The 23,249-nt window shown below is 44.3% G+C and overlaps 1 protein-coding gene across 7 annotated transcripts in view; it reads left to right on the top strand.

Moving 5' to 3' along the window:
- The window catches only part of ptpn20 (protein tyrosine phosphatase non-receptor type 20), a 436,259-nt gene that overhangs the window by 167,160 nt on the left and 245,850 nt on the right, over positions 1 to 23,249 (top strand). For all 7 annotated transcript variants that reach the window (XM_072583170.1, XM_072583173.1, XM_072583172.1 and 4 more), the window contains 3 exons: positions 16,003 to 16,162; positions 19,183 to 19,257; positions 21,921 to 22,095. In XM_072583170.1, the coding sequence (XP_072439271.1) occupies positions 16,003 to 16,162; positions 19,183 to 19,257; positions 21,921 to 22,095 (410 nt within the window). The remainder of the gene's footprint in view (positions 1 to 16,002; positions 16,163 to 19,182; positions 19,258 to 21,920; positions 22,096 to 23,249) is intronic.

Below are 23,249 nucleotides of genomic sequence, written 5' to 3'. Positions count from 1 at the left end.
GCCCATAATGTGCAGGCTAGGCAGGTTACCTATGGGAATAGGAATGGGGCTGGGTCGGATGCCCTTCGAAGGGTTGGCATGAACTTGATGGGCTGAATGGCCTGCTTCTACACTGTAGGGATCCTAGAAGGATAAACATCCCCCTTTGACAAAGTTTTGGCCTGATACCTCCTCATATGATGCAGTGCCAACAGCCCATTTAGCACCATGACACATTTCACTACATTAAAGGTGCTTTGTAAAGGCACTTAAGGTTGACACTGAGCCCCTCACTCACACTGGGAAGGGAAATGAGGAGATAAGCTGAGCTGTTGTATGAATCAATCAGTGCCCACATAACATCCTGCAGCTTTATCAACAAATTTGTACTGTTCAATCTTTGCAGATACTTATATTCAACAGCCTCCTTATTCATCTGTACAAAAATGTATTCTCAGGCTGTGTCACTAGTAGGTCTGGCATTTATTGTCATCACTTGTAGCCCTGAGGAGCTGGTGGTACCTTCTGTTATTTAGATAACAAGCAGACATCATGTTCACATAGCATAAAAATGTGATATGTAAGGCATATGTACAATTGAAACGTTACAACATGTGTCATAATAATTCCAGAAATAAATGTAATAATTATGCACCTGTATGAAATCATATCAGTTTATATTAAACAGCACAATAATCTCATTTAAAAAAAAATGTTTCGGAACGTTTACTAGCCTTGATTGCCCGTCCCAAATGACCCTTCAAAAGTTGATGGTGAGCCATTGTTTTTGGAAAATAATATCACAGGAAGAACTAAATCCAGTAAAAAAAATTTCAAAGGGTGACTTGACCATGAAACATTAACTCTGATTTCTCTCCACGAATGCTACCAGACCTGTTGAGCTTTTCCAGAAATTTCAGAATTAAATCCAGCATTTGATCGCAGATTAGCAGTATTTCTAAGCAACAAAGAACCAAGTGTTGAGAAACATGAGAAACCCAAATAAGAGCCTCAAACACGTCAATCTTTATGTTAACTGATCTGATATTTTATCCGAACAGGGATCAATTATTAGAAGCGATTCGAAATTGAAAGTCTAAAAATGGAAAAGTTGCAATTATATTATTAAAAGTGTGTGCAGATATGACTTACAAGCAGAAATGTGAAGCATTTTATTGTATATAACAGAAAGTGTCAGGAGTTAGTTTTGACCATCAGAAATATGAGCAAGAGTAGGCTATTGGTCTCCATGAGCCTGCTTCACCTTTCATTGGCTCTTTTCCAGCTCAAACAAAGCTTCCTAAACAATCCTGGAATCCCTTGTTGTCTTAATGCCCTTAATTCTATCAGTCTGGATTGAATTTGATCAACAATTGTGTATCTCTCGCCACCTGCACAAGAAATTTCCTCACAGTCTTTTGAGTTAGGAAATTTCTCCTTATTTTCATCCTGAATGACTAACTCCCTATTTGGAGTCTGTGACTCTGTGTCCTAGGCTGGAAAGCCAGGGAATCATCTTTATAGGTCTATCTGTCAAACACATTAAACATTTTATTTCTTGCAATGTTACTATCCTTCATTCTTCTAAACTCAAGGGAATATTGGTCAAATTTACTCAATCTCTCCTTAAAGGACTATCCCCTCGTCCTTGCAATCAATCTCATGGACTGTGAGAGCATTTGAAGGAAAGTATAGCATTCCTTGGGTAAAGAGACCAGTACTGTACACTGTGCTCCAAGTATTACCTCACCAAACCTGTATACAAATTACAAATGGAAGGCCAGAGAGTCAGGGTTTGAACTGAAGCTAATGCCTTTATGGGATAGGGTGGTTCCAGGCAAAGGTTGATAAATGGGAAAGAAAATGGTGGAAGAAAGCATAGTATTCAGCTTGAGTTGATTAAATGGGAAGAAGGCTACAGCAAAGTGTGACAGAGAACTATTAACAAGGTGTCACCTCTCTTTTAAAAACTGTTGCCCTTAACCAATATACAGGGTGACCCCCGTATCCACGGAATCATTTCCCGTGGTTTCAGTTACCTGCGGTTTACCGCAGCCCGAACATATTATTGAGAAGCTTCCGGAACCAGGGATCAGGAGGCTGCCGGGAAGGTATATTTCCCATGTAAATGAATGGTTCAGTCCTCGCCGCGGTTTCAGGCTTCCGCGGTACGGGGTTGGGGGGTGGGGGGGGGGGATAGGGGGAGTGGCTACTGGACTTCATTATAATGCAGACTTACACAGTGGCTCTTCAAACCCTTTAACTCCCAGTCAATCTCTTTACTATCTGTTGTATTTTTATAATGTGGATCTGCATCATCCAGTTTCTATGTGAGCAATGAATTTGATTTACAGTGCTTTAACACGTTGACTCCATGCTTTAGATCGACAGCTTTATTTTCTATTTTCTGAGTACACAACCAGGCTTGATTAACCAAACACAGTGACAATCAATAGTAAACAGACTCAACCAATCAGACACAGAAAATGTTGAACATGGCATTTACTTTAATGTGAACCCCCACGCTGATTGATGATGTCACTTCCGCCCCCATCATGGCCACTCCCACAACAACTTCCACCCCTCACAATTCCTCATGCATCACACCTGACATCACTTCCACCCTTCACATCATTGCTGATGCCACATGTTCAGTGACTCCCGCCACCCCTACTGCCGTGGTCACCACCACTTCCGTCCCCACCAATGCCACTCACCTGCATTCTGCTGACATGCCCTCCACAGACCCCATTGTCACTATCCCCACCCCCCAGAACCCCGAGGGGAACACTACCCCTGCTCATGACTCCACCCCCATTCCTCCCACCATCACACCCACTCCAGTTACAGGATCCGCCCCCACTCCCAACTCTACACCCACATCAGACCCAGCTCCCAGCCCTGCCGAGTTTTCACCATCCCCCCCAGACCTCCCCCTCACTGAACGATCAGTCCTCAGCAAAGGACTCACCTTCATCCCCCTCCGTCCACGCATCAATGAATTTAATACACGCCGTGATGTCGAACAATTCTTCCGTCGCCTCCGCCTCCGAGCTTACTTTCACAATCAGGACTCCCACCCACCTTCCGAGGACCCCTTCGCCCACCTCCAACACACTGCATCCACCTGGACACCCCGCGCTGGCCAATTACCAGCCCTCGACCTCTTCATTTCCAACTGCCGCCGGGACATTAACTGCCTCAACCTGTCTACCCCCCCTCTCCCACTCCAACATCTCTCCCTCACAACGCGCAGCCCTCCAATCCCTCTGCTCCAATCCCAACCTCACCGTTACGCCAGCGGATAAGGGGGGCGCAGTGGTAGTCTGGCGCACTGACCTCTACACCGCTGAAGCCAAACGTCAACTCGAGGACACCTCTTCCTACTGCCCCCTCGACCATGACCCCACTCCCCATCACCAAACCATCATCTCCCAGACCATACAGAACCTCATCACCTCAGGAGATCTCCCACCCACAGCTTCCAACCTCATAGTCCAGGAACTCCGCACTGCCCGGTTCTACCTCCTTCCCAAGATCCACAAGCCTGACCACTCTGGCCGACCCATTGTCTCAGCATGCTCCTGCCCCACTGAACTCATCTCTACCTGCCTCGACACTGTCCTATCCCCCCTAGTCCAGGAACTCCCCACATACGTTCGAGACACCGCCCATGCCCTCCACCTCCTCCAAGACTTCCGTTTCCCTGTCCCCCAACGCCTCATCTTCACCATGGATATCCAATCCCTCTACACCTCCATCCGCCATGACCACGGCCTCCAAGCCCTCCGTTTTTTCCTCTCCAGACGTCCCCAACAGTACCCTTCCACCGACACTCTCATTTGTTTGTCCGAACTGGTCGTCACCCTTAACAATTTCTCCTTTGAATCCTCCCACTTTCTCCAGACCAAAGGGGTAGCCATTGGCACTCGTATGGGCCCCAGCTATGCCTGTCTCTTTGTTGGCTACGTAGAGCAATTGATCTTTCGTAATTACACCGGCACCACTCCCCACCTCTTCCTCCGCTACATTGATGACTGCATTGGCAGCACCTCGTGCTCCCGCGAGGAGGTTGAGCAATTCATCAACTTCACCAACACATTCCACCCTGACTTTAAATTTACCTGGACCATCTCTAACACCTCCCTCCCCTTCCTGGACCTCTCCATCTCCATTAATGATGACCGACTTGATACTGACATTTTTTACAAACCCACCGACTCCCACAGCTACCTGGATTACACCTCTTCCCACCCTATCTCTTGCAAAAATGCCATCCCATATTCCCAATTCCTCCGCCTCTGACGTATCTGCTCCCAGGAGGACCAGTTCCACCACAGAACACACCAGATGGCCTCCTTCTTTAGAGACTGCAATTTCCCTTCCCACGTGGTTAAAGATACCCTCCAACGCATCTCATCTACATCCCGCACCTCCGCCCTCAGACCCCACCCCTCCAACCGAAACAAGGACAGAACACCCCTGGTGCTCACCTTCCACCCTACCAACCTTCGCATAAACCAAATCATCCTCCAACATTTCCGCCACCTCCAAACAGACCCCACTACCAGGGATATATTTCCCTCCCCACCCCTTTCCACCTTCCGCAAAGACCGTTCCCTCCGTGACTACCTGGTCAGGTCCACGCTCCCAAACAACCCACCCTCCAATCTTGGCACTTGCCCCTGCCACCGCAGGAACTGTAAAACCTGCGCCCACACCTCCTCCCTCACCTCTATCCAAGGCCCTAAAGGAGCCTTCCACATCCATCAAAGTTTTACTTGCACATCCACTAATATCATTTATTGTATCCGTTGCTCCCGATGCAGTCTCCTCTACATTGGGGAGACTGGGCGCCTCCTAGCAGAGCGCTTTAGGGAACATCTCCGGGTCACCCGCACCAATCAACCACACCACCCCGTGGCCCAACATTTCAACTCCCCCTCCCACTCTGCCGAGGACATGGAGGTCCTGGGCCTCCTTCACCGCCGCTCCCTCACCACCAGACGCCTGGAGGAAGAACGCCTCATCTTCCGCCTCAGAACACTTCAACCCCAGGGCATCAACGTGGACTTCAACAGTTTCCTCATTTCCCCTTCCCCCACCTCACCCTAGTTCTAAACTTCCAGCTCAGCACTGTCCCCATGACTTGTCCGGACTTGTCCGACCTGCCTATCTTCTTTTCCACCTATCCACTCCACCCTCTCCTCCTTGACCTATCTCCTTCATCCCCTCCCCCACTCACCCATTGTACTCTATGCTACTTTCTCCCCACCCCCACCCTCCTCTAGCTTATCTCTCCACGCTTCAGGCTCACTGCCTTTATTCCTGATGAAGGGCTTTTGCCCGAAACGCCGACTTCGAAGCTACTTGGATGCTGCCTGAACTGCTGTGCTCTTCCAGCACCACTAATCCAAATCCTCTCCTTCTATGCTTAACTGGAAAAGGAATCTGTTCTAGGTCTTCCACTTGAGTTCAGCGATATTTAAAAAGAAGTTTGTTACAGGTTATGCAGTCTTACTTGGTTTCTGGAGGAGGACTCTTTGGTCCCTGTGCAGAGGTATGGGCCTTGAATAAGCTACCTTAAGCCCAGTCCAAAACTCTGAATAAAACCAATCGTTAATGGGGCCAAACATGGAGAGGGGATTGGCTGCTAATGGAAAAGCTGGTTTACAAACAGGTCTGGCTAACATGGATTGAGACTCAAGTGTTTCTTTTTCACTCATGGGACATGGGTGTCAATGGTTGGGCTTGCCCGTCCCAAGTTGCCCCTTGAGAAGATAGTGGTGAACAGAATGGCTGTGGCATTCTTGAACTGCCACAGTCCACCTGCCCTGGGTTGACCCACAATGCCGTTTGGGAGAGTTAGCATCCCTGCCAGATGTTTTAGAATTAGGTATCACTCTGGAGCTGTATGTAGACCCTCAATGCCGTTAGGGAGGGGAATGTAGAGTGGAGCTGCAAGGTTAAAATCGGGCCTGGTTGGAGATAAGAAGGCTGACAACTTGGTCTTTGTGAAAAGGAGTGAGCGGGAAGTTGCTGCAAAAATACTATATAGGCCTGATAGGTTTTGAATTCATGAGCGGGCTAGGCAGAATAGATAGAGAGAAAATGTAAAAAAGAAACAGTGAGAGGGCACAGATTTAAAATGATGTGCAAATGAAGCAAAGGTGATGTGAGAAATACTGGTGAGTAGTTCGGGGATGGAACGCACTGCCTGTGCAAGAGGTTATTGGGTGGTCGCTTGGATAGAAATTACGTGCAGGAGTACAGGAGGAAATTGGCAGTAAGTAAGAGAGCCAGTGCAGACCTGGCTGGGTTGAATGGCCTCTTTCTGTGCCACAGCCATTCTGTTCCCTATAATATGTTCAGTCCACAGGAAACTGAGGGTAATTGAAATCACGGAAAACAATTTGGCGTTTAGCAGGGAATCGTCCTATAATCATACAGGTGTCAAAAATAATTAGGTTTCAGCATTTAGTCATCATAATATATGCTATTCAGAGAACATATGGCTCAATTTTTTAAAAATTCATTTGTGGGATCTGGACATTACTGGCTAGGCCATCATTTATTGCCCGTCCCTGGTTGCCCTGGAGAAGGTGGTGGTGAGTTAACTTCTTGCATCACTGCAGTCCACCTGCTATAGATTGACCCACAATTCTGTTTGGCAGACCGCGCCAGACATTGTAGGGTCAAGTCCCACTCCAGAGCTTGGTGGCCATGGAAGGTGTGTCAATCATCAACCTGTATTCTGTCATACCTTATGGCAGGAGGTAAAGAGGGGAAAGAGTCTCATGGTCAGCCATGTTTGAAACAGAGTGATGCCCCCTGATGCTGCAGTCTCTGCTGGCAAGGTGGCATCCTGTGACAGGAAAGTCTAACAAGTGATATGTTTTATCTGCCTCATGTCACTTGACAGAGGAAGAGAAAAGAAGAGTATCCAGAATGTGCACAAGGAAATGTTTTTCAATATACAGTTATTGTGATGTTTACAGAAAGCTTTTGGTTCACAGCAAACTTTTCAAGTCCAATTTCTTAATCAGATGACAAGTGATCTTTGCTAGTGAGCAGTACTGTCTGTCCGCAAGTGGTTCAAGGCATTTGTTTATGAATTAGGAAATCTGTGTGGTAAAACATAGAATATAGAACATTACAGTGCAGTACAGGACCTTTGACCCTTGATGTTGCACCTACCTGTGAAACCAAACTGAAGTCCATCTAATCTACACTATTCCATTTTAATCCAAATGTTTATCCAGTGACCATTTAAATGCCCTCAAAGTTGGCGAGGACTTTGAACTTGGAGAATTCCAGCCAGACTGATATCGTAAGAAAGGAGATGACACCATTCTAGAATTCATTCATAAATTATACCAAACTTGGATCTGAGAAACATTTAGATCACAGAAACAATTGCACTTCTTACAGGTTTTGTTCTTGGGAATAACAGGACCACATTTATCATCATGAAACTAAGAACTGCAGATGCTGGAGATCTGCAACAAATAAAAACAGGAATTGCTGGAGAAGCTCAGCAGATCTGGCAGCTTCTGTGGAGAGAAAGTGGTTAGCACTGCTGCCTTACAGCGCTGAGCATCTGGTTTCGATTCCAGCCTTGGGCAACAGAGCAGTAATGTCTGCATGGGTTTCCTCTGGATGCTCTGGTTTCCTCCCACAGTCCAAAGATGTGCAGGTTAGGTGGATTATCCAAGCTACATTGTCCATAGTGTCCAGAGATATGCAGGCTAGGTGGATTGGCCACGGGAATGCAGGGTTACAGTGATAGGGTGGGTCTGGGTGGGATTCTCGTCAGAGGGTACATGTGGACTCAATGGGCCAAATGGCTTGCTTCCACCCTGTAGGGATTCTTTGAACAGCTCTATGAAAGCAGAGTTAATGTTTTGAGTCATTTTTGAAATAGGGTCATTGCGTGCAATTCTGGTTTCCTTCTTATTGGAAAGATGTTGTGAAACTTAACATAGAACATTGTGCCAACCTGTCATACCAATCTGAAGCCCATCTAACCTACACTATTCCATATGCTTGTCCAATGACGATCTAAATGTACTTAAAGTTGGCAAATGTACTACCGTTGCAGGCAAAGCATTCCATACCCTTACTACTTCTTTTTTCTTTCAAAAATATACTTTATTCATAAAATAATTTGATGGTCTGTACAGTTGGTCATGCCATACATATGTAAACATTTCCATACAGAGATCAGAATTTATCATTCATATATACAGGTCTGTACGTTTATCAATCATATATCCATATATTTAGCTGAGGCGTCAGCAGAGCCCAAATGACTGCGTGGCCCCCTGTTCTTCTTAGGCAGGCAGATGTTACAAGATGGTCTTTCCCCACCGCGCCTTGACGGCAGCTGACCCAAGCTTCAGCGCGTCCCTCAACACATAGTCCTGGACCTTGGAATGTGCCAGTCTGCAACACTCAGTCGGGGTCAACTCCTTCAGCTGGAAGATCAAAAGGTTTCGGACCGCCCAGAGAGCGTCCTTCACCGAGTTGATGATCCTCCAGATGAACAGTTGATGTTCGTCTCGGTGTGCGTCCCGGTGAACAGACCATACAACACAGAGTCCCGCGTCATAGCGCTGCTCGGGATGAACCTCAACAAACACCACTGCATTCCTCTCCAGACTTCTTCTGCATAGGCACATTCCAGAAGGAGGTGGGTGACAGTCTCAACCCCCTCATAGCTGCTTCCCTTACTACTCTCTGAGTAAAGATTTTTTTTTCTCTCCCCTGCTAGATAAGTATGCCCAATAATCTCACTCGCTCAAACTCAACAAATGCCCATTTCTCTTACACTCATACTAACTGCGTTTTTGAAAATAGAAATTCACCTACCTAAGGTTCCCTGCCTGCTGAACAGCGCAATTTCTCACCTGGATCAAAGAACATCCCGAAGGCTCATGTTCCACTGGGTGAGGTGAGAAGCTGCGCTAATTTGCATTTCTTCCTTAAACGGAAATGCTCCGCCCCTCCCTGCCCCCTTCAGGCTGAAATGGTGACTCTGTTTTCCCTCCACAGCCAAACTTGCTGAGTTTCTCCAATAATCTCTGCTTTTGTTTGTTCCACCTTTATTGCTTAGGAGACATTAATTTGAGGAAATTATGTTGGGCCTGTATCCAAAAACTCGTTGTGGTTTTGTTGACAATTGCACTTTGACAATAATTCTAGGAAGGTATACTTCCATTTGACCAAGAGGCAATAATGTCCAAGTCAGGAAGGAACTCCAATGTGACGATGATCTTCTGGAACAAGGAAACCTAAGAGGTCATTTGGAGGTCATGTCCGGGATTAAGTTAGAGAACAAGGGAATTTGATGAGTAATAATTTCTATACGACAATGAAGTTTGCATCGGATTGCTCCTGAGAATGCTTCCAAAACACAAGAGAAAAGCTCAGAGGATCAATGAGCAATGCACTATGGAGAAAAATCGAGACAGGAGTGGAAATTTGTGATAGAATGAGAGAGGTGCTAAGAACTGCTTCAATCTATGTGTGTGCATGTGAGAGCAACTGATTAGAAATGTGACGAATGAGAGAACGTGCGTGAGGCAAATTTTTCCCAAACAGATTATTTCATTTGATAGTGGTATAGCAATAACGAACTGTCGAGTTAGCAATTACCTTTTGAAACACAAATGACTAAACTGCAGCAGGAAGGGTTTGATTTGGTTCAGGATAATTTCAAGAAATGACATTGACACAACTTCTAGGTTTAAAGATGTGGTAGGGAACTAAGCAGCAATGAATGCAAAGATGGAATCATTTTTAATTCGGAAAACATCAATCGGCTATATCATTCCAATAAATCATCACATTTATTTCAGTGAGAAAATCATGGTCCTTTGGATAGTTGGATTTGGTTTTCAAATTGTACTCCCTATATTGAAACAGAATAAAGAGCAGACATTGACCAAGCAAAATGGTTATTCCATTCAGAGTTTCTATATATTGTTCATTGCTATTACATGAACTATGTGTCTTCAGTTCCAGAGTATTATGTTCTTTGCACTATATTAAGCACAATTAATATGCCTATTGTAGACTTTTCATTCGTTTATGGGAGGTGGCTCTCACTGGTTAGCACAGTCCCCTTCTTCAGAAAATGGTGGTCAGCCATCTTCTTGAACAACTCTGATTAATGGTTTATTGGGCCACCCACAGTGTTGTTAGGAAGGGAGTTTCAGGTTTTTGACCCAGTGACAGTGAAGGAATGACTCCACGCTCAGATGACGAGTGGCTTGGAGGGCACCTTACTGTTAGGGTGTTCCCACGTGTCTGCTGCCCTGTCGTCCTAGATGGTAGAAGTCATGGGTTTGGAAGATCCCTGTTGAATAAGTCTTCATGGGTTGCTGAGTTCATCTTGGAGATGGTCCACTGCTGCCACTGTGTGTCAATAGTGGCGGTGGTGGTTTGGGTGCCAAGCAAGTGGGCTGTCTTTGCCACAAAGACACTTTGTACTTAATATTTCTTGGACAAGTTTGGAAGGGTTGTGGAAGAAGTGATTTATTTCAAGTTTTGTGGAATATGTGCAGAGGCTACTTTATAAGATGTCATTGAAAGGCCGTTCTGGGTACTGGAGATTTTTTAAAAACAACAGTTGATTGTCATAAAAACTCATCTGGTTCACTAACGTCCTTTAGGGAAGGAAATGTGCCATCCTCACCTGGTCTGGCCTGTATATGACATTAGATCCATATCAATATGGTTGACTCTTAACTGTTCTCTGGGCCAATCGGGATGGGTTATAACTGTTGGCTTAACCAATGATGTCTGCATCCCATGAACAAATTTTTTAAAAGTTGGACTCTCACTTGTTTGAGATGGTCATTACCTGCCAATTGTATGGTGCAAATGTTATTTGCTACTTATCAATCCAAGCCTGGATATTTTTCAGGTTTTGCCACACATGGGCATGGACTGCTTCAGAAGAACTCAATTGTATGCAAGAGACATCAACAATGTCTAGAATGAGTTGGGTTTAGGCACACCAATATTGCCTGGTGCTGGGAAATGGAATGAATGGCCTCGTTCTCTGAAAGAGAATGTATGAGTCTAACGCATGGTACAAATTAGCATCACACTAGCTATTCAAATTCAGCCCAGCTCCATATTCAGTGCGAGAAAGCCACAGGCGATCTAATGTTAAAAATAAACCTTTGCTAGTGAAGTTCTGATACTAATTCAATTGGACAATCTGAGAGACACTTCCAAACTATTTAAGCTTTACTCTGATTATTTATGATCAACACGATTAAATTAAATTAATGATTATTAACCATTGCCATCTCCCTGTTGATTTATATTACCACAGACAAGATGTCAGAAAATTAAATGATTGTATAATAGGGTGCAATTATTGGATTGATCAGTGACTGTAATGAGAAATATCACAGTTACTCTTTATCCTTGCTGTTGAAGGGTATTTTCCCCAAGGGGTATTGTTGAAGATAGGGGGTTCTCTACTGTTAGAATCAACTGGTAAAAATTGTGTAATCTAATGAGTGCATCGGCAACTGAAATCATGGTCTTTAGATAGCTGCACATTCATGCTATCGTCCTACTCCAATCCCCCCCCCCCACCCCCCCAGCTCCCCACTTCAACAAAATAATTCATAATAATTAAGAAGGAACAGGACGTTTGGGGGGGAATTTCGTTTTTCACTCAGAGGGTGGGAGGAATCTGGAACTCACAGTCTATAAGGGTGATAGAGACAGAAACTCTCATAACATTGAAGAAATATTTCGATGTACACTTGCCAAGGCAAAGGGTCAAGGGCTGGAAAATTGGATTAGAATACTTAGGTGTTTGTTTTTCACCCGTACTGGTTTGATGGGCTGAAGGGCCTTTTTTCTGTGCTGGAGACCTGTAAGACTTTAAAACGATGATCCTTAGAGAAGCTACTGTTCCTTGCGAACCGCCATTTCAGAAGACATTGAAAATAAATGCACGTGTCCGAGTTTATGATTGTATACAGGAAAGCACAATGCGGGGGTGGGGGTGGTGTTGGGCCGCACACAACAGGGTTAACTTCTCCCATTGGCTAATAACAACCAGTTCTGACTCCCGATTTACATGAGCTTATCAATTTCCAAGGGCATATCTCCAAACCTAATTAAATTTAATTGGGAGATTTCATATTAACACATCGGGTAGACCTCTATGATTTTATCTGGATGTTAGCTGTGGATCAGATGGCAGGACTGGTTCAGAAGGATGTGGGTTCGTGCTCAGCTGCAGAGATTGAGATTGGCCCTCCGAAGGGAGTGGCGAAGGTGACCTGTAATAGGGTTCAGTCTAGGCTCTGTCAGAGGTGCAGTTTGTCAGACAAGACATTAAACTGAAGTTTCTTCTACCCTCTCAGGTACACGTTGAAAAATCCCGTCGCTTATTTAAAAGGAGAATGGGGAACTAATACCCATTATTCGTACTAATATTTATCCTTCACTCAGCACACTGAAGATTTACATTGCTTTTGAGAAAGATTGCTTTGTACAGATGGGCAGTCCAGCCTCCAATAATGACTATGCTTAAAAATAATATTTCATTGGCTTGAAAATGCTATAGAATTTCACAAATGCTGTTAAGTAATTGAGAAAATGTAGCTAATAGTCTACCACTGGAAAGTGCATGAATTAAAATTATGTGCAATCCTGTTATTTTGAATTGAACAGTGGCCTTAACTAAATGCAAAGTGCTGACTTATCATTGCTTTTAGATATTATATACCACTGCGTCAAAAGCTAACAATGGTTCGAGGGCACCCATAACAAGTCACAATCAGTGTTTTATTAACGTGCAGATGTAAAGTCAGTAACACAAAAGTCAAATACCATAGATGCTGAAGATCTGTCATAAAAATAAAAAGTGCTGGAAAAACTCAGCAAATCTGTCAGTGTTGGTGGATATTTAACGAAGCCAGCATACAGTTTGATTTCGCTACATTTGTTCACAGATTGTTATATTGAGTTTGTTCAGATGCTCAGATTGTGGGGAGGTTGAGAAGCTCCTGTCTCGTAAAATTATCTCGATTTTATAAAAGTAAAGTATGGGTGGCACGGTAGCTAGCACTGCTGTCTCACAGCACCAGGGACCCAGGTTAAATTCCACCCTCGGGCAACTGTCTGCGTGGAGTTTGCACATTCTTCTTGTGTCTGTCTGTGTGCTCTGGTTTCCTCCCACAATCCAGGGATGTGCAGGTCAGGTGGATTGGCTATGGGAAATTGCCCATAGTGTAGGTTATCAGTCAGGGGTAAATATAGAGTAGGGGAATGGGTCTGAGTGGGTTACTCCTTGGAAGGTTGGTGTGTACTTGTTGGGCTGAAGGGCCTGTTTCCACACTGTAGGGATTCTAATTCTAAAAAAGGAACATTCTAGTTCCTAAGGGCCGAGGGATTGCTTGGAAAATGGGATGAATTATAAACCTCTGAATTAGTATAGTGATAGAGTTATTACATTATTTACCTCGTTGTGTTCAAATGTAAAAGCAGAAGAAAAGTTGTTTTTTTTAGTTATTAAGATCCCTTTTCTGTGACTGAGCTGAAGCGCTCCCTTGTATATAAATTTGAAAAAAAAGTCTCCCCTTGTGAGGCTGCAGTCAATTTAATAACTGAAATCCCAGAATCTGACTTCATGACTGTACTTTGTAGAGAAACAGAAAATGTAGACAAGGAGAGATGTCTGTCAGGAGCAGCCATTACTGAGTCTTGTTTGAAGGTGTCTTGAACATTTCTGTGATAAGTGGCCCACAGCAAAGAAAACATAAAAATAGTTTGAACTATTAAAAATAGTCAGAGAATCGTGCAACGTAGGATGTAGGCAATTATACCTTGCAAGTCCATGAAGGAACTGTTTCATTAGTCCCAGTCCCCTGGATTTTCTCCACACTCCCTTGTTTTTTACCTCTTCCCTTTACAAGTCAATGGCAAATTAAATTTTAAAGGCTACCATTGAATGTGCTCCATCAGAATTTCTGGCTGTTATTTGCGAATCTTGACTTGCTGTGTGAAAAACATTTTCTTCATCTGTTCTCTGGTGCCTTTGTCAATGATGGGAAGGGGTTGGCCGAGTGGTGTTATTGCTGGACCCAGATAATATTCTGGGACCACCATGGAAGATGGTGCAATTGGAATGTAATTTTTTTTAAAAACTGTAATTAAGAGTTTAATTTTAGGATTTTAAAGCCAACAAAATTCTATTTTGATATGTAGTCATTGTTGGAAGTTGAACAGCCCATCTGTGCACAGCAAGCTGTCACAAAAACAATGCAGTAACAATCAAATAATCTATCTTTAGTGTGTTGAGTGATAGATAAATAAAGGTTAAGGGTCCCAAACTCTTCTTTCAAATAATGCAGTGGGATTTTTCAAACCCATCATCAGATCATCATCTAATGATGACTGCAAATCTATTGTTGGAAAAACCCATCTGGTTCACTAATGTCCTTTAGGGAAGGAAGCCATCCTTACCTGGTCTGGCTGGCACGTGACTCCAGACCCATAATGTGGTTGACTCTTAACTGTCCTTTGGGTAATTAGGGATGGGCAATAAATGCTAGTGATGCTCTCATCCCATGAATGAATGAAAAAGAATATTAAATTTGTGTTCTCTAAATATCAATTCTCACACCTGAATGAACAGTTGCAACAATATTATTTCAAGTCACATTTATGCCACAAAGATGCCAAGCAATGACCATCCCCAACAAAGAAAAATTCTGTCATCTCGCCTTGGAGATCACTATCCCTAGACTCAGAGTTAACAGGAGCAGAACCTGAACTGGACCAGCCAAATAGATACACTGGCATCAAGAGCAGACCAGAGGCTCAGAGTACTGCAGTCAGTAACTCACCTCCTGGCTCCCCAAAGCCTGTTCACCAACTACAGAGCACAAATCAGGCGACTGATAGAATATTCCTCACTTAGTGCAATGTCCACAGTACTCAAGAAGCTTGAAGCTATCCAGGAAAATGCAGCCTGCTTGATTGGCACCTCATCCACCAACTTTAACATTTACTCCCTCCATCATCAATGAAGCAGCAGTGCGTAGAATCATAGATTCATAGAATCCCTACAGTGTGGAAGCAGCCCGTTTGATCCATTGAGCTCACATGTACCCTCCGAAGAACATTCCGTCCAGACCCACTGTCTACTTTATCCCCATTATCCCACATTTCCCATGGCTAACTCACGTAGCCTGCACATCCCTGAAGACTATGGGCAATTTAGCATGGCCAATTCACCTGACCTGTACATCTTTGGACTGTGAGAGGAAAGCAGAGGAAACCCATGCAGACACAGGGAGAACATGCAAACTGCACCACCTACAAAATGCAATGCAGCAACTTACCAAGGCTTCTTTGACAGCACCTTCTAAACCCATGACCATCCAGAAGGATAAGGGGGAACAGATAGATAAGAACACCACCTGCAATATCCCCTGCAAGTTGTACACCATCTTGACTTGGAACAGTGTTGCCCTGCTTTCACTGTTATTGGGTCTAAACCCTGAACTCTCTCCCTCACAGTGCTGTGGGTGACCCTACACCCCCAGGACTGCAGTAGTTCAAGGTGACAACTCACCAACACCTCCTCAACGACAAATAAAGATTGGCAACAAATAATAGCCTAGCCAGTGATGCCCACATCCATTAAAAGAATGTTTCAATAAGTCAGTATACTTTCACGTGTCACAGGGTTAGCCAAAGTCTGTTATCCCTTTCTTGTGAAGCCTATAATAAAGGCATTACAGAGGAACCTCGATTATCTGGCATTCGATTAACCAAATTTCGGATTAGCTGAACAAGATCACAAGGGCTCGATGATCGGCTAACTACATGATCCAGCACTCGATTATCCGGCATTTGACTAACCGTATGAAACACTCCCCGCCCGTGTCCTTCGACTAATCTAGGTTCCTTGGTATATAAATAGAAGTTGATGCTGTTGTTGAATGATTGGAGAACGTCTGGCTGTTTTTACTTCAATAGGTCCCTCAGTACATTAAGTACAAGCTCCAGTGGAATCCAGCAGGAGAGTGAACTATCCCAGAGTGCTGCATCCTACCTGGAAACCGAACTTCTGAACGAGGCAAAGAATCCTCCTCAGAGAGCTGTTTCTGTCGCCTGTTCATTGCAGCAGAAAGGAAAGGTAAGACTCCCATTCAGCTTTCCACTTGGTCTCCGTAACGTGAGGAACAGAGTGTGCTGCGCTTACATTTTTTTGCCCATGTGGTTCCTTGCACATAGTTCTCAAAATCTAATTCAGTCGCCTCTTCACTGAATCTTTACCAAGGGCAGTGCAACACAGCAGACTACACATCAGCTAATGTGAAGAGTTGCATGAATACAATGAGTTCAGTTTGAATAAACACGAGGTGCTACATTTTGGTCAAGAAACTCAGGGCAGGGACTTAAGCACTTCATGGTTAGGTCCTGGGAAATGTTGCCAAACAAAGACACCCTGGGGTGCAGGTTCATAGTTCCTTGAAAGTGGAGTCACAGGTAGATGAGGTAGTGAAGAAGGTGTTTGGTGCGGTTGCCTTTATTGGTCAGTGCATTGAGTTGAGAATTTGGGAGGTCATGTTGCAACTGTACAGGGACATTGGTGAGGCCACATTTGGAATACTATGTTCAATTTTGGTCTCCTTGCTACAGAAAAAATGTTGTGAAACTTGAAAGCATTCAGAAAAGATTTGCAAAGCTGTTGCTAGGGTTTGAGAGTTTGAGCTACAGAGAGAGGTTGAACAGGCTGGGGCTGTTTTCTCCGGAGCATTGGAGGCTGAGGGGTGACCTTATAGAGGTTTATAAAATCATGAGGGGCATGGATAGGGTAAATAGTCAGGGTCTTTTCCCCAGTGTAGGGGAGTCCAAAATTAGATGGCATAGGTTTAAGGTGAGAGGGGAAAGATTTAAAAGGGACTTAAGGGATAGTTTTTTTCATGGATAGGGTGGTGCATATGAGGAATGAGCTGCCAGGGGAAGTGGTGGAAGCTGATACAATTACAACATTTAAAAGGCATCTGGATGGGTATATGAATAGGAAGGGTTTCGAGGGATATGGGCCAAATGCTGGCAGATGGGACTAGATTAATTTAGGATATCTGGTTAGCATGGACTGGTTAGATCAAAGAGGTTTGTTTCTGTGCTGTACATCTCTATGACTCTATGACTCTAGTGCTTAAGAGAGCTACACAGGGGGATTTTCTAAGCTGATCTCCATTTACATCTGTGCTAATTCCTGCTTCTCAGTTGTCAGGTTCTGGGTTCAAGTCCTAGTCCAGGAGTTGAGCACACAAATCAAAGCTAACATTCTAGTACCCTACTGAGGGAGCGCTGTAGGTGCTGTGTTTCAGGTGAGGTGTCACTTTGACACCCTGTCTGTCTTCTGAGGTGGATGTAAGAAGATCTGATGACAAGTGGTGGAGCCATCCCCAGGGAATATTTATCCCTCAATCAACATCACAAAAGCAGATTGTTTACTTATTATTATATTGCTGCTTGTGAGAGCTTGCTGTGTGCAAATTGGGCACTGCATTTTCTACGTTGCCACAGTGACTACACTTCAAATGTATTTCATTTCCTGTATAGTGCTCTGAGCTGCAACTCACATGTTAAGCTGAACCACCAGTCATCTCAGCAGGACGCAGCCCTTAGTTTCTAAGTCTGTGGTGACTTTACACATGGAAAACATCCATAAATGTCCCTCTTTCTTTCAAAGTGCAGAATGGGATCATTTCAATTTCTCTCAGTGAATAAGATATTTCTTGAGATAAGCAAATTCACAGGCATGGCTCCAGCAAGAAGAGATTTTAATTTCAAAAAGAAATGTGCCCGGAGCTTCATTTAATTCACTGACCATCGGGTTCCTTGTAAGTGCCACCATTGCTGACACGACTAGGATTATAGTCATAAGCAATCCTCACCATTGCGCTCTTGTCCCTGATCAACATTCTCGGCAGAATTGTTCTCCTCTTTTAGAAACAGGCTAACTCTGTTGGTTAACAGTACAAAGGGACGGCAATCGTCAAGGAGACCACCAAAGAGTGTGGGCGCCCTACTTGAATCTTGTGTTTGAGTGCTCCTTGTCTATTGACCATAATGTCACTATTGGTTATGAAACTGGAGGCTGCGCTGCTATTCACAATTGTCTGTTGCAATGCAGAGAAACAAGCTCCTCCAAACAGCAAATGGCTAATCATTGACCTCAACATCATTTTCCTGAACTGTCTAGATTTTCCTTCATGTCACCACTATCTAGAAATCGATTCACCTCCATCTTGAACACACTCAGCAGCAGAGCTGCCATATCCCTAACAACATGTTGTTGCAGAATGAGGGACATATTGGAACATTAATTCCTGACAAAACCGTGTGATGATAGGCTCACTGGACTGAATTTGTGTGGAGCCTAAGCATTAAATTTGGAGGTGCTAGATCCAAAACAAAAATCATGAGGGAGGGTGGGAGTCGCTTGAGTGCCCATCACCCTTCTGAAAACCTGGCATCTTGTCAATGATGGGGAAAGTGAAAACTAACCCACCTGCCCAAAGATCAGTTACCAGCTACATGTACACACTGCTGGACAAACTGTGGTAGTGATCCCACAGGTTCAGGGCACTCTGTAGTGCCAACAGTGTAAGCTGCCCACCACTTCCTGCCCTCAGGCTCTCTGACTGGCCCCAGTGTTCCCAAACCCACTCCACCTGCCATCAGGACAATGTCCATTGTTGAGCGGCTTAGGTGGATGCAATCTAAGCAGTGGCCAGTGTTCCTGGTGGCGCTGCTGAGACGGTTGTGTTGCCTCCGACTACACCAACAGTATCCTGTCCACGTATCAGGGCTCACACCTGTTAAACGGCATGTCCATTCCTCCAGATGCCTGACTTTCTGAAACTCTAAAATAATCATCAGTCTATCAGAAGCTGAACTGCTGTGTTGCTATGATGTCTTGTAGCTTGACTCTGCATTATTGAATAACCTTAAATCGCAGAATTGGAATGTGCTACCTGAAAGGGGGACAGTGAAAATAGATTGAATGGTAACTTTCAAACTAGAATTGGATATAAAGGACTAATTGAATTGTTCTTAGAAAGGGCTAACAGAGGTTCAAAGGACCAAAAGGCCTGTTTACAATGTGTGTAATTTGATGATGTGTTTTCTCTTTGGCAGCGATACTTTGGACCAGAGTTTGTTCAAGTGGCTGGTGACCCTGCGATGCCTTTAGATTTACCTGGCTCCATTGTGGTGAGCAATCCAGTTTACTGTCTGACTTTGTTATTTATAGATGTAAGTTTGCTGGCTGAGCTGGAAGGTTTGTTTTCAGAGGTTTCGTCACCAAACTAGGTAACATCATCAGTGAGCCTCCAGTGAAGCATTGGTGGTATGGCCCGCTTTCTAATTATGTGTTTAAGTTTCCTTGGATTGGTGATGTCATTTCCTGTTATTATATTTGTTATATGGTGGAAGCACTGCTATGCTGAGCTTTTTATTTCTTTTGTCTTTTCAGTTATTTCTATCATTTTGTACCTTCAAATTGCTGTAATGCTGGACTTCTTATTTCTTTATTTTTCTCATTTTTTCCTGTCTCAAGAATCTGTACCGAGATACCTATGTACCTAAAATTGCACTATAAGTGATAACTTGTAAGCTCATGTGAGTACATATGACAGTAAATCTAAGTCAATTCAGTTGGCCATTTTCTGTTTGCACATTACTAATGCACTGTGTTTGCCAACAAAACTGAATGACAGTGGCTTTAGCAGCACTAGTGGTTAGAGTGGTGCCCCACAACTCAGCTCTGTATCCCACACTCAGTTCCTGAGGAAACCAGGCTGTGAGCCAGATTGAACACATCACAGCCTCAATACAGGCCTCAGCTCTGACTGCAGTGCTCTCGTCCTTGCCTCGACAATGCAAATGGCCTTTTACCTTGACCATGTGTTTGAGTGCACGTGAGACATGTTGCTCTCGGATAGGGTCATTTCTGTCCTCTTTCGTTAAAAAAGTTCTAGGTTAGCCTGAGGTTCTTTCTCTGCTCTGTGACAATTGGTTTTATTCTTTTTGAACACTCTGGGAGTGCATCCAGGTCCTCGCTGACCATCACAGTGGTGTCCATGGTTAACACTGCTGCCTCACAGTGGTGTTAATGAGTGCTTCACACTGGCTCCATGGTTAACACTGCTGCCTCACAGTGGTATTAATGAGTGTTTCACACTGGCTCCATGGTTAACACTGCTGCCTCACAGTGGTATTAATGAGTGCTTCACACTGGCTCCATGGTTAACACTGCTGCCTCACAGTGGTATTAATGAGTGTTTCACACTGGCTCCATGGTTAACACTGCTGCCTTACAGTGGTATTAATGAGTGTTTCACACTGGCTCCATGGTTAACACTGCTGCCTTACAGTGGTGTTAGTGAGTGTTTTACGCTGGCTCCATGGTTAACACTGCTGCCTTACAGCACCAGGGACCTGGGTTTGATTTCACCCATCAGGCGACAGTCTGTGTAGTTTGTTCCTTCTCCCTGTATCTGTGTGGGTTTCCTCCAGATGCTCCCCTTTTCTCCACACAATGTGCAGACATGGGTGATTTAGCTCCAGTAAATGCTGGTTTCCAGAGATGAGGGTCTGTGCAAACTCAGTGGGCTGAATGGCCTCCACCTACACTGTGGAGATTCTATGAGAATCCGTATCACTTTCCAGTCCAGCCATACCATGGGACTGGCTAAAAATATATGTGGGTTTTAAATCATCGTGAAAATAATTTCAAAGAACAGTTGCAATTCTGTGATGCCATTAGCATTTGCTCACGTCACTAGCCGAGATGCGATTCCAGGCAATATGGCTGACACTGCACTCGCAGCTAAAATGGCCTGGCACGTCATTTAGCCCAAGGGCAATTAGGGATCGACAACATTAGCCTTGCCAGCAATGCCCATATCCCATGACAGCTTTAAAAAGGAACTCAGCAAAAAAACTCAAAGGCAGTTTATTATGTGAATGGTGATAGATTGGGAATGGGGGACGTTCATCGAGACTTGGGTGTCCTTGTATACCATTCGCTGACAGTACATATGCAGATACTGCAGGTCATGTAAAAGGCAAATGGTATGTTGATATTCATTGTCGGAGGATTGATATAGAGAAGCAAGGATGTCTTGCTACAACTGCACAGGGCTTAGGTAAGACCGCACCTGGACTGTTGTGTGTAGCTTTGGTCTCCTTATCTAAGGAAGGATGTTCTGGGCTATGGAGGGACTGCAACAAAGGTTTACCAGACTGATTCCTGGGATGCCTGTACTGACATAAGAAGAGAGATTGGATCACTTTGGACTGTATTCACTCGAGTTTAGGAGAATGAGAGGAGGAATCTCATAGAAACCTATAAACATCTAACCGGACTAGACGGGGAAAAGCAGGAAGACTGTTCCGACAACTAAGGAGTCCAGAACCAGGGGTCACAGTTTAAGGACACAGGATAGGCCATTTAGTACTGAAAATGTCTTCACCCAGAGAATGATGAATCTGTGGAATTCTCTGCACAGACATTAGTTGCGGCCAAAGCATTGAATGTTTTCTTGGAGAAGTTAGATATAGTCCTTAGAGCAAAAGGTATCAAAGGGTCTGGGGAGAAAGCAGGCAAGTGTAGAGTTGGATGATCAGCCATGATCATATCGAATGGTGAAGCAGGCTCGAAGGACTCCTATCTTCTCTGTTTTGACTGAACCGCAAACTGGGTGGAGATTCAGCCCCTGCCATTGCACTTCCACTTGCTTTTGTGACACCAAGGTATTTCATGATTAATTAGACAATATTTCTGGCATCTCTCTATCATTCACTATATGCTGTCTTGATATGTCCATGATTTTTATCAGACCTTCATTGAGGATTAACTCCTGTCTTTGTAGAGCAAGAAAGGAAAAGCACATTTATCCCAGCGAGAGCTCAGTGTCATCATACCAAATGGACAGTGTTTGGAAGTGAAATGTGATGTGAAATCTAAGGGCAGTGATGTCTTTGACATGGTGGTGGCCTACACTAACCTTGTGGAGCATTTCTATTTTGGCCTTGCTTATCTAAAAGGTGAGTCTTGCATCAAAAGCCTGCCGATTGTCCAAACTTCATCTGTTTTTAGCTTGTTCTGATACGTTGCCCATGTTTGAGTTGGACGATCAGCCATAATCGTGATGAATGACAGAGCAGGCTCAAAGGGCTGAATGGCCTCCTCCTGCTCCTATCTTCCATGTTACTTTGGCTCTTCTTTAAGCAAAGAATAGACTAAATGGTTGTTTCATTGTTCAATTCAGAGGCAAGTCAATCATCCGACTTTCATCTTTACGAAGGATTCAGAAGTTCCAACTGAAGTTTGGTTGAAATCGAATCCTTCATAAGAATGGCAGAAATTGGAGCCGGAGGAAGCCAATGGGCCCCTTTGCCATAGTTGAGTTTTTATTTAAACACCGTATTCCCACATTATGCTGATATGCACATAGCATCCTCTGCCTTGAATATGCTCAACAGCTGACCCTCCACCAGACTCCAGGGTGGAGAATCCCTGAGATTCACAAGCCTCCAAGTGATTCTCCTCAGCCCAGTCCTAAAGAGCTGGCCCCTTATTGTGAGGTGATGACCCCATGTCCTAGGTTCTTCAACGAGGAGAATCATTTCTCTGCCCCACCCCTGACCATGCCCACTTACCCGTGGACAATAAAAGATGGAGGTTTGGCCTTGATGCTGTCTGAAGGGGAGTGCACCCTCAAAACTCTTGGGGAGGCAATGGCCTCGTGGTATTATTGCTGGACTGTTAAGCCAGAGACCCAGATAATGTTCTGGGGACCTGGGTTCAAATCCTGCCGTGGCAGATGGTGAAATATAAATTCAATAAGTATCTGGAATTAAGAGTCTAGTGATGACCATGAATCCATTGTCAATTGGTGGAAAACCCCATCTGGTTCACTAATGTCCTTTTGAAGGAAACTGCCATCCTTACCTGGTTTGGCCTACATGTGACTCCAGGCCAACAGCAATGTAGTTATAGAGTCATAGAGATGTACAGCATGGAAACAGACCCTTCAGTCCAACCCATCCATGCCGACCAGATATCCAAACCCAATCTAGTCCCACCTGCTAGCACCCAGCCCATATCCCTCCAAACCCTTCCTATTCGTATACCCATCCAAATGCCTCTGAAATGTTGCAATTGTACCAGCCTCCACCATTTCCTCTGGCAGCTCATT

Source organism: Chiloscyllium punctatum, chromosome 13, assembly GCF_047496795.1.
Source record: "Chiloscyllium punctatum isolate Juve2018m chromosome 13, sChiPun1.3, whole genome shotgun sequence".
In the NCBI taxonomy this organism is placed as follows: Eukaryota; Metazoa; Chordata; class Chondrichthyes; order Orectolobiformes; family Hemiscylliidae; genus Chiloscyllium; species Chiloscyllium punctatum.
Note: the sequence above shows the minus strand (reverse complement) of the source record. Positions and strands in the feature narration are given on the sequence as shown.